Below are 12898 nucleotides of genomic sequence, written 5' to 3'. Positions count from 1 at the left end.
GGCCAAAATTGTGTTCTTCAAAGATGTGAGGGGGTATGGGTTTTAAGAATCTTGAGCCTTTTAATTTGGCTATGCTTGCTAAACAAGGTTGGTGGTTGATTCAAAATCCTCATTCATTGCTTTATCGGGTTTTTAAAGCTAAGCATTTTCCTACTACAGATTTTTTACAATCAAATTTGGGTAGGAAGCCCTCTTATGTGTGGCGAAGTATTTGTGCTGCTAAACCTCTTTTGCAGAATGGGTGTATTTGGCGGACAGAGAAAGGCGAGCAAGTCTGGATAGTTCAAGATAAATGGGTTCCAATCTTTTGGTTACCTCACACATTCCCCTCTAATTATGTTATTCAAGCTGATTCTACGGTTAACTTGCTTATGAATCTGGATAATGGCACTTGGGATGTGGATTTGGTATAATCTGTTTTTCCTGCTTTTGTTGCTAATGCAGTCCTACAACTTCCTCTACTTTCAAGTGAGTGTGAAGATAAACTGAATGGTTTGTACTCAGTCAAGTCTGGGTATCATTTAGCATTGACATTGTTTGACTCTGCAGTTGGAGCTGAAAGTTCTCATTCCTGTGGTCCTTCAATCTTTTGGCATCAATTCTGGAATTTGAATATTCCGAATAAAGTTAAGAATTTTGGGTGGTGTGTTTGCAAGGATAGCCTCCCTACAAAACTGAATTTGCTGAAGAGGGATATTCTTTCCAATGCGGGTTGTCCTCTTTGTCAGTTGGCTGTGGAGGATTACTGTCATGTTTTTTGGGGCTGTCCAGATGTGAAAAAGGTGTTGGCTGTATGTTGTCCTCCAGTTTTACCTTTGCTGGACGCTGCTGGTCATTTTATTGATTTGGTTTGGGACTTGATGCAGTTTGATTTAACTTTAGTTCCTATTTTCATTACTATTTCGTGGGGTGTATGGAAGTTTAGGAATATGAAGTTATTTCAGAATTATAATTGTGTGCTTCAAGATGTCGTTGATAATTTGCTTAGCATATATTGAGAGATACGCTACCATTAAAATGCACCAGCTGGTTGTACATAAGGAGATTTTGCTTTCTTGGAAACCTCCTAACCAAGGTATGGTTAAGCTTAATTTTGATGGTGCTTTGTTTCGATCTTTTAACTTTGTGGGCATTGCGGTTATTTTAAGGGATGATGAAGGTGATGTTTTATTTACTGAGTCGGAAGGAATTTGGGCTAGTTGAAGTAGATGAAATTGAGGCTTTGGAGGCTTTGAGGGGTCTTCAGATGATCTTGAATTTAGGTTTTTCCAGTTTGCTATTGGAAGCTGTTATTGAAGCTATTGTTTCCAAGGAACCTAATTATTCAAGGCAAGGAAATATGATCTCTGAAATTCAAAGTCTTCTTTCCTATTTTGCAGTGTATGATGTACTTCATGTTGGTAGGCAAAAAAATGAAGCAGCTCACTTACTTGCAAGGCACGCTTGTTTTGTGGATGACAATGTTCAGTGGTGGCATCGATGTCCAGATTTTATTCAGTCAAGAGTCTTGCTAGATGCTAATTTGTAATTGTATGGTATTAACTTTGTTATTGATTCTATTATTATGAATAACAATGTTCTGTTTTAACAAAAAAAAAAAAGCAAGGTCAACATATGCCTTTCGATAGTTGTCTCAAGGTTTATGTTTTTCTTAAAAAAAAAAAAAAAAGTAAAAGTAGAACTTTATTATAGAAAAAGTTCTAGCCCAAGTCCACATAAAGTATACACAAAATACACCTAATTACCACTAAGCACTAATGATGGATACAAGCAAATTATGGAAGTTGTCCCCATTACAAATAATGACCAAAGCCGAGGAAAATAGTATGTTAAAAAAGAATCTCTTCAGCTCGTCCAAGGAGCGCTCCCAGTCTTCAAAACACCTATTATTTCTCTCCATCCACAAACACCACATAATACAATGAGGGATCATTTTCCACATAGTGGCAATGTGAACATTACCCCTAATACTTGTCCAACATTTAAAAATATCCATAACTCTTCCAAGCATAACCCATGCCACACAAGTCCAGTTAGGATCTCATCCCAAAAACCTAGCCACCTCACAATGTAACAATAAATGATCCACGGATCCCCTGGTTTTCTTACACAAGAAGCACCAATCCATAATGATGAGACCCCGTTTCCTCAAATTGTCAGTGGCAAGGATTCTCCCAAGTGGCGCAGTCCAAACAAAGAAAGCAATCTTGGAAGGAACCTTACATTTCCAAGGAATGCAATGATCATTAGAAAATCCATAAAGGGCCTTATAATAGGAATGCGCCGAAAATCTTTTACTCCCACCAGAAGTCCAAATCATCACGTCCTCTAGCACATTACCAAAGTCATAGCATACAATGAACTGAAGAAATCAGCAAATGTTCCAAGTTCCCTTGAGCCAATAAAAAAAATTGGCATTCCAATGGATAGAGACGTTGGAACAAACCAACAAGTCAGCCACCATAGCCTCTGTCACTTGAAATCTGGTGAAGAGTGGGAAAAACATACTTAAGAGTCTTTTCACCACACCAAACATCATGCCAAAAATAAACACCATGGCCCCTCTCAACCTCAAATCTGAAAAAGTTGGTAAACCTCTCCCATCCTAAACAAATATATTTCCACAACCCCACACCATATGCCCCCCCTAACTTCATTAGAACATGAGACCCCCCCCCCCCCCTTTTTCCCTCCTCTTACTCCCATATCTTGAATCTATAACTACTCTCCACAAAGACTCCCCTTCCTAGCCAATCTTCTTCCATTTTTTTTTTTTTATATGTTAGGGAACCTCTCCAAGACAAGACCCTTCAGACCCACCCTGCAGAATAAACCCCGGTCTCGTGCATCGCACCCTAGGAAATTTCTCTAGAAACAGGTTAAATCGCTAGCTTTTCACTAGGGGGTGTGGCCCAAAAGGATTGTTTGCACCCATGAGGTGTCGAGCCTTGGACCTTGAAGGGAGTGATACCCCAAGACCAAGGCCTTCACCACTTCGGCTAACCCCTTGGAGTTATCTTCTTTCAATTTTTTCTAACACACCCTCGCAAATAGTTTTCGCCTTAAAAGCAGTCTCCAATGGAAGACCAAGATATTTCAAGGGAAGCTAAGAAACCTTACAGCCCATAATATTAGCCAAGTACTGAACATGATTCATTGAACTCATAGGAACTGTTAGAATATATTGTCTATAATTTGTTTGTATAAGGGTATATGGGTCTCTTGTATTTAGGGTATATATATACACTTGTGTGTACACTATGAATAATAGAACAGAGTTATATTTCATCAAATCTCCCTACATGGTATCAGAGCCAGGAAAATGAAATGGATGCTCTTCATCATAACGGCACATGGGATCTTGTTCCACTACCACCTAGTAAACAACTTATTGGCTGTAAATGGGTATACACTATCAAATTTCATCCTAATGGTTCTGTAGAACGTCTGAAAGCCCGCTTGGTTGCAAAGGGCTACACTCAAATCTATGGCATTGAATCCACTAAACTCACTGACTCCATATCCTTGTCATCTGTCCTACATGCTCCGAGTTTTCCTTTTAGTTTGTTGTCTATTAGTAAGATTACTCAAAATCTACAATGTTCAGTGATTTTTTAATCCCTCTTAATGTGTTTTTCAGGATCTCAAGACGGGGAACAAGATTGGTACGGGGCATCAAGCTGGTGGTCTGTATTACCTTGATGTTCAACAGTCACCCACTCGAGCCCTTACAACCCCCTCATCATCTGCTTTTGAATGGCACTGTCGCCTAGGTCAACCCTCACTTTCTCTTTTGAAGTGTCAAATTAGGAACTTGGGAAGTGTGTCTCCCTTTTCTTGTGAAGCGTGTCAACTTAGTAAACACCATCGTGTGTCTTTTGTTCCTCGTATTGATAAACGAGTATCGAATCCTTTTGAATTGGTTCACTCTGATATATGAGGACCAATCAACATTGAATCAAACAAGTTTCAATATTTTGTTACATTTGTTGATGACTACTCTCATTAGACATGGTTGTTTTTTATGAAGGCCAGATCTGAACTTCTTTCCATATTTCAAGTGTTTCGGAAACAAATTAAAACTCAATTTAACAAAAAGGTTCAGATTTTGAGTTTTGATAATGCTAGAGAATATCTATCTAGTACCTTTGCTACTTACTAAGTGACAAAGGAATTGTTCATCAAACATCATGTTCATATACACCCCAACAGAATGGGGTGGCTGAAAGCAAAAACCGGCATTTGTTAGATGTAACCCGAGCACTATTGCTACTTATGCATGTTTCTAAACGGTTTTGGAGTGATGGTGTTCTTACTGCTTGTCATCTTATTAATCATATGCTTTCATCAGTTCTTAATGGTTCCTCTTCCTTCTCCGTCTTGTTTCCATCATCTTCACTTTTTTCTCTTCAGCAAAAAATCTTTGGATGTGTTTGCTTTGTTCATAACCTTGGTCCAGGCTTTGATAAACTTGACCCCCGTTCTACCAAGTGTCTCTTTGTTGGTTATTCCCGGACTAAAAAAGGATATCGCTGTTATAGTTCTGCTCTTAGACGCTATTTCACAAGTGCTGATGTTACCTTCTTTGAGTCCATACCCTATTTTTCAAATACATCTTCAAGTGTTGAGTGTGATCCTCTACCATTACCTACTTTTACATTATCTCCCTCACACTCACCCAACCTTACCCAACCTTCCCCAGTTCCTTTACAGGTTTACTCACGTCGCTTGCGGCCGCCAGCTCCCATGCCCCAGCCAGTCGTGCCTCCATCTTCAGATCCTGAGTTGCCCAGTACTTCAGACTCTCTACCTATTGCTCTTCGCAAAAGTAATCGTTCTTGTGTTACTCAACATCCTATTAGTCAATTTGTTTCATATCATGCCTTATCCCCTTCATTCTCATGTTTTACATCTCAAGTTTCAAAACTCTCTATTCCTAAGACACTTCAGGATGCATTATCTGATCCGGGATGGAGGACAGCTATGAAAAATGAAATGGATGCTCTTCATCATAACGGCACATGGGATCTTGTTCCACTACTACCTAGTAAACAACTTGTTGGCTGTAAATGGGTATACACTATCAAATTTCATCCTAATGGTTCTGTAGAATGTCTAAAAGCCCGCTTGGTTGCAAAGGGCTACGCTCAAATCTATGGCATTGAATACGAAGAGACATTCTCTCCAGTTGCCAAAATCTCTTCTATTCGAGTGCTAATCTCTTTTGCTGCTAATTTAGACTGGCCCTTATTTCAGCTGGATGTAAAAAATGCATTCCTCTATGGCGACTTGCATGAGGAAGTTTATATGGAGCAACCACCTAGGTTTGTTGCTCAGGGGGAGTATCGAGGTACTGTATGCAGGTTGAAAAAGGCATTATACGGTTTGAAACAATCTCCTCGAGCATGGTTTGGAAGGTTCTTTGATGCTGTATTGACATTTGGTTTTCACAGATGCCAAACAAATCACTCGGTATTTCACTTGCATAGTGATGCAAGTCACATTTTGTTGGTTGTATACATGGATGATATTGTAATTATTGGGAATGACTCTACTGGAATTATTAGACTAAAACAATTTTTACATGATTAGTTTCAGACGAAAGACTTGGGCAAGCTTAGATATTTCCTTGGAATTGAAGTCAGTAGATCTAAAGAGGGCATCAACCTATCTCAGAGGAAATATGTACTTGATCTTTTGGAAGAAACCGGCATGTTGTGTGCACGACCTATTGACACCCCTATGGATCCCAATCGTAAATTCTTGAAAGAGGAAGGGGAGCTGTTTAGAGATCCAGGTATGTATCAAAGACTTGTTGGGAAATTGAACTATCTCACCATCACTAGACCAGACATCTCTTATGCAGTGTGTGTACTGAGTCAATTTTTACAAACGCCTAGGATCTCACATTGGGATGCTGTAATTCATATTCTTCATTATCTCAAGCGAGCACCTGGCCTTGGAATACTATATCGACCAAATGGACATCTTAGGGTTGAAGCATTTTCAGATGCTGATTGGGCAGGATCTCCTTAAAAGATCTACTACGAGATATTGTACCTTTGTAGGAGGTAACTTGGTTACATAGAAGAGTAAGAAACAAATAGTAGTAGCTCGTTCTAGTGCGGAAGCTGAATACAGGGCAATGGCACATACTACTAGTGAGCTGACATGGTTACAACGTTTTTTTCAAGAGATTGGATTTCCAGCTCCTATCCCTCTCCAGCTATTTTGTGATAATCAAGCTGCACTGCATATTGCCTCTAACCCTGTGTTTCATGAGAGGACTAAACATATAGAGATTGATTGTCACTTCATTCGAGATAAGATACTAAGTGGTGACATTGCTACACCTTTTGTGAAGTCCGCAGATCAACTCACAGATGTGTTTACTAAATCCTTGTGTTGGAGTCGATTAAAATCTATTTGTTTCAAGCTAGGTTTATATGATGTATATGCCCCAGCTTGAGGGGGAGTGTTAGAATATATTGTCTATAATTTGTTTGTATAAGGGTATATGGGTCTCTTGTATTTAGGGTATATATATATACTTGTGTGTACACTGTGAATAATAGAACAAAGTAATATTTCATCAAATCTCGTCTATAGGAACCATTTTAGATATCAATAGATTCACCTTCAATATCAAGACAACTTCAAAACAAAGCAATAAAGCCCTCGAATATTGAATATGACCACGATCCGGCTCGCGAAAATGTAAGGCATCATTTGAACAACCCCCCAACAGTCATGGAAGAAAGCAGTAGAAACCCATCCGGACCAAGAGCTTTATCCTTAGCCATCCCACCAATCACCCGATAAACCTCATCCACCTCAAAAGGTCTCTCCAACCAAATAGAACTCAACTGATCAATGGCCTCGAAAGCAAGCCATCAAGATTAGACCTCCAAGGGAATTGTTCCAGAGGAGACCAACATAATAATTGACAATATTGCTCTTAATAACATCATGATCTGAACAAACCTGGCCATCAACCTAAAGCATCTTGATAGCCTTATTCCTATGATAAGAATTAGCCACTTGATGGAAGAATTTAGTACATCTATCCCCTTCTTTCAACCAAAGGGCTCCCAATTTCTGTCTCCACAAGATTTCTTCCAATAAAAGTAACTTCTCAAACTCTGTGGTGATAGATATTTTCCTGCGAGACTCCACAAAAAGAGGAACAATCACCTCCCTTCTCCCCAAAACCTGCAAATCCTCAAAGAGGGTCCGTTTTTGACAATCAATATGTCCAGAGACATCTACATTCCACATCTTCAAAGCCTTCTCCAAGGCTTTGAGTTTACTAGCCAAAATAAAACTTGGTGAGCCCTCCAAGAGATACAAGGTCCGCCATAAGCTCACCTTCTCCACAAAGCCCTAAACTTTCAAACTTGAAGTATCTATTACCCTCATGAATGCACCCACAATCCAACACAATAGAAAATGGTCCGAACAGACCCTAGGTAATCTTTTCTGGAGCAATATAGGATAATGAGCCTCTCATGAGGGAGACAACAAAATCTGTCCAAACGAGACCAGGCCCGATTATTGGACCATGTGTGCATACCATCTACTAGAGGTAAATTCACTAAGTCCATATCAAAATTGAATTCAGAAAATTCTCTTATTGCAAGACTTTGCCGAGCTTCTCCCGATCTTTCACTTGGGAACCGAGTGATATTAAAATCAACGCCAAATACACCAAGGTAAGTTCCACCAACTGCACAAACCAACTCATCCCATAGTTAGGGGGGCTACTCTTCTTTTTTGGTCAATTGAGCCGCTTTCCCTCATCCCACTCGTCTAACCCTCTTCACGAACAATTGTCTTTTTTTTTTTTTTTTTATGGTTTGTCCGCTTCTCACAGCTAATCGATAATAGAGTTGGCTATCTTTGTGGCATTCTTTGTTTATCTATGGATCCTTTACTCATACTCAAGAAATTGGAAGTATTTATCGAATCCTTCCTATTATTGTCCACATTTGGCACGTATACTCCAACAAAAGCCCAAATAAACACATCCTCCACATTCTTAAAAGAACAAGCCACCGTATGATTCCCTATACACTTCTCAATAGACTCAACCACCCTCGTATCCCACATAATAAGAATACCCTCAGACACTCCATTGGAAGCAAGCAACACCCAACCAACATACAGACAACCCCATGAGCTACCAACGATGCTTCAATCAATAGACTCAAGCTTAGTTTCCTACAAACAAACAATGCCCACTTTCTAATGATTGAGAAGATTCTTAACCTGAAGTTGCCTATTGGGATCATTAAGACCCCAAACATTCCAAGAAAGGATTTTAGGTTTCATGGAGAGATGCCACCCTTTCCTTAGATCTTCCTCGACTGGCATTCCCTTCCGAGTATCATAATTAATAGAACAAGTAAGATGCTTAAGCTCTCTATCTTTTCTAGAAGAAGCTTTGGGGGAGAGAATATGACCTGCCTCAATAACAATGAGTAATGCCCTCAATTACTCCTCAAACCCCTCCTCGCATGAGATCCCCACACAATTATGAATTTCCTTCACTTTCTGAATCACCCAATCCGAGGGTAAGCCACCCATTGAAGGCCAAGGTGACAAAGTGCATAACAGCATTGGATCCACAACATCCTCACTAGGCACCAACTATAAATTGCGACCATCCTCCTATATTGCAGGCGAAGTGCACAAAGGCACTGACTCCTCCCCATAATCCCCCAGCCCAATCTCAACACCTCAACAACTTGGACAAGCTAAATGTCCACTGGGTTAGCACTGTTGTCCACCGTAGCTTTCGAAACAAAAGAGCATAAATACTCCCTACAACCCAACACCAAGGTGTCCTACAAAAGGGCAACCACAAACAAGGGCCTAGCAGTGATAATAGAATTATCACTAAGAATGAGCAAAACCTACAGGGGTGAGTCAACATCAACGCTCCTAGAGCCAATTGAACCCTGAAGCACAATTGCAGTCTCCTCCTACCGCAATATGCTCTAAGGCCCAAATCTTGAAAGAAAATCATGTCTCTGCATATTATTGCCTACCTTGAACGGCAACAACATAAAGGGCAGCAAGGTCGTTACCAAACGAGGGAGAAGATTCCCGCAACACCTTCTCTAAAATCTCGTTCACTGGCGGGACAACTATGGGAAAATGATCAAAAGCACTCATCTGCTGATTCTGGATCGGTCTCGATGATTGTGGACCACCAATAGGTCCCTATCAAATCCTTCTCTTTCCTACCACCAATGGGTCCCTTTACAGAAGGCCCAGAAGAGAGGCCCAATGAATTTGGCCTAGATAAAAACATATGGCTCAGATTAGAAAGGGCTGAGCCCATAGGCAATCCTAGACTTGAATCCACTATGAAAAGGAGACGGTTGATCTTCCCTTCACATCGAGCAACTCAGTTTTCATTGCTAGCAAAATACTCTTCTTAGGATTTTCTGACACAGCTCCCTAGGGTAGGAGAGCACCGCCAATCGTTGCGTGAACCAGAACAAGAGCGTGTGGCTTGAGTGACTGGTAAACCAAACCCAGTACCAAAAGACTCACCACTCCTCCCTAAACCACCACAACAACGACAATCACCTTAGAAGGCACTGGCTAAACCGGCGCAGCCTTATACAACACCACTGGACCCAAGGAAGAGCTAGACAACAACCTCTTGAATTGGGATTGCTCCCCTCCCTTCGGCAAGCCCTCCGAAGGATGATTTGACTCCTTTGTTACCATTCACCATAGCAAAGGGAGGTAGGCGACAGAAATCCCTATGTGTTCTTGCAAAACAAACCCACCCTCTACCTTGGGTTCCCTCAAGTAGAACCATAAAACTACGTCTAACATCACCTCCATAAACCTCAAATGACAAGAAGCGACCAAAAGAGTTAGCATGACACTAAACTAAGAAGATACGGTTACCTTCCCGAGTGGTTTTGAGAAATTCCCTTTGGCCTCCCATCAAAATGCATGCATCCACTGTTTTGACCAGCCAAACCACCAACAAATTTCTAAAAAAAATGGACTTTGTCACTCGTTTACCCTTCTCATTGATTTTAAAAAGCCCCTAGTCCTCAACAGAGAAAACAAACAGCTTGGTGTCCACCCGTAAACTCCACATAATGCCCCCACACCACATGGATAAAGTAAAGATGAAATAGATAGAGAAAGATTAAAAAATGAGAGAAGGGGAAAAAAAAAAAAAAACTTTTGAAAAACCTCAAAAGGAAGATTACCTCCAGCAAGAAGTGCCAGAATTTTTTTTTTTTTTTCGATAGGTAACAAGTGCCAGAAATAAGATCAGGGTTTATGTTAAAATGAACTTCTCTAACATGAAACAATTTTTCAAACAGAGAAAGGTTAAGAGGAAAACAAAGGGCCTCTCTTTTGTTTGGCTTTGGCTTTGGCATTTCTTTTTATTTTTACCTTTCTTGTGGGGGGCAGGAGGCTGATTCCGAGGGATGAAACTCTCCAAATTAAAATATCTTTTAACATAATATTATCAAGAACAAAATCTAGAGCATGGACATGATTGTTCATCATCAATCAGAGATACCTTCGGGTTGTCAGTACAGTAGCACTGAATGCACAGGGTAGAAATATTCTCCTTTTTAAAAAAAAAAAAAAAAAAAAAAAAAAAAAAAAAAAAAAAAGCAATTTTATTAATTGTGTATAGGAGTGCAACCCTAATACACAGCAAGTAAACAAAAAGGATACACCCAACTACCATTGTCTTTCTATTTTATATACAAGCTTAGTTAGCATAAACAAATATCTAACCAAGTACCGGCAATCATACTGTAAAAATGCTCTGATAGTCATGATGCATAATTTATAGCAATATTTTATATATTCAAGTTAATAGGTTATTGGAATCGAATTAGGCTTGGAAAGGTTTACATCAAACACATATTATTCAACGTTAATTGACATTTGAAAGCTGCCACTGCCGCTTTAGGGAAACCAACAATGTCATCGTAAGAAATTTTCTATGTTTAGCTTTTAAGCCAGCTGAACTCTCATTGGACGTTGACACATATAAAAGGTTTGGTGACAGAACATCTTGATTTGTCACACTAACAAAAGAGACCATCAGCTAGACAAAATAGGAAAAAAAATGATCCTTACTTTTGATAACTGGGACTGTGGATTTGAGATGTAAATGAGAATGCATGTCGCTTGAGGAGTTCCATATATAGCCTATACGCCCCAGGCTGGTGCTGCCGATTTGGAATGACCCTGTAATAGACCACAAAGAGAATGACAGAATAATTGTGTTACTCACAGTAAAATATTATCTATTTGCATCGTGATATATTTTCATGTTATTAAATATCACATTTGATAAGCTTGCCAATTTTTTGTTTGATAAAGGAAATACATAAGTTCTCTATGCTCAACTTCACACTTATATTAATTTTTTTATTTACTGTGATGACTCATTAAGCCTTATCATAAGTTCCAGATAGCATGGAGACTATTCTAGATAGAATTTTCAGAAGGTTCTAAGTTTTTTGGTGGAACAAGGGCTTGTGGTGTTTTTAGTTACTCTACTTATTATATTTTTTTTTATTGGCACTAGGTATCCAAGAACAGCAACTCTACTTATTGTATACAGTTGATGAGCTATAACTTGGTGAATGTTTGAGGTGTTAAAATTAGTTCGAATATTTGTTCCTTATGTGTTTTTCTTCATAATGTGGGTTATCTGAGCTGATATGTATAAAGATAATTTATTTTAATTTTATGAAACTGGACGTTGATACAAATGGTTATTTTGGGTTAGGATGATGTTCAGGTTACTATTTATTATAATCTGCAACTTTTGGGAATATTAGTGCCATAGCCGTCGGGTTTGGCTCATGACCCATACCGATGATTTATAAACTACACAAAATTATAACGGAAATTCCTTAAAGCAAAGAAAAACTAACTGAAGAATAGATCATCCTTAAATAGCCCCAGAAACTCAAATTACTCTACCAAATATCCCAAGTGGCTTCACATGCCCACACACTTCGAGTATATAACATCTAAAAAAAATACCAGACATACACGTAATATGTACCGGAAATATAGACACCATACTTACACACATGCATATAAAAATAGGCGTATTTATCTAGCCCAATACCTTAAGCATAAGAACAAGAAAACTAGAAAAAAAATACAGAAAAAGTAAGAAAAAAATTTAAGGAGTGGCAGTAAGGGAACCTGGTGGAGAGGAGAGAGAGAACAAGCATGGGGGGAGCGATCTTGACGGTCATGGCCCTCTCGAGGAACTTCCAGGTGATGGGCACGTGATTGGCGAAGCAGATATGGGAGACGAGTATGTGGGCAAGCTCGACGGAGGGCAAGGCCACGCCAGCCGAGCTAAGGTTGGTGCTGAGCCGCATCGCCCAGAGCACGGCGTCGCTGTTCTGGTCCTGCGCCGACTTGGTCAACTCCAGCACGCCATCCCAAAGGCTAAACGCCTCCTCAACTGCCTGTATGGACACCGCCATCGGCATCCGATTCTTCTTTCTTCGTCTTCTTCGCGGGCCGCTGCTTCTTCTGATTAAACAAATTAAAAAGTCCTCTGCGGAATTGTTCTCTATGCAACTGTTTGTGCTTTGACTGAAAGAAACAGACCAAGAAAGAGAGGGCTAAAAATGAAAAAAGTCGGCCTTGAGGCGCTTAGGGAGGATTCCTCTTATAGATAAAATTCCGTTGCTTTGAAATACTGATGCTTGGGCCACTTTGTTTAGAAAAATTCAAAAATCTAGTCAAATCATTTGAATTAGAATTTTTATGATTTTTTTTTAAAGGGAGAGAAAATTAAAGAAAAAATTATAAAATAAGAATTAAAATGTAATTTTTTAATATTATTTTGATTTTGAGATTTGAAAATATT

General features: G+C 39.4%; 1 protein-coding gene across 2 annotated transcripts in view; it reads right to left on the bottom strand.

The window, feature by feature from the left end:
• Nucleotides 1–12695, bottom strand: part of LOC122318792 (mediator of RNA polymerase II transcription subunit 33B) — a 30198-nt gene extending 17503 nt beyond the window's left edge. Inside the window, exons 1-2 of one of the 2 annotated variants that reach the window (XM_043136417.1) lie at nucleotides 12220–12695; nucleotides 11134–11244 (exon numbers count right to left, since the gene is read on the bottom strand). In XM_043136417.1, the coding sequence (XP_042992351.1) occupies nucleotides 11134–11244; nucleotides 12220–12515 (407 nt within the window). In that variant the 5' untranslated portion in view covers nucleotides 12516–12695. Of the gene's footprint in view, nucleotides 1–11133; nucleotides 11245–12219 lie in introns of those variants that run through there. The other variant, XM_043136418.1, reaches the window with a different exon arrangement.
• Nucleotides 12696–12898: the final 203 nt, after the last annotated feature.

The sequence above is a fragment of the Carya illinoinensis genome, chromosome 8, assembly GCF_018687715.1.
Source record: "Carya illinoinensis cultivar Pawnee chromosome 8, C.illinoinensisPawnee_v1, whole genome shotgun sequence".
NCBI lineage: Eukaryota > Viridiplantae > Streptophyta > Magnoliopsida > Fagales > Juglandaceae > Carya > Carya illinoinensis.
The sequence above is the reverse complement of the archived record's forward strand: the minus strand, read 5'-3'. Positions and strand labels throughout refer to the sequence as shown.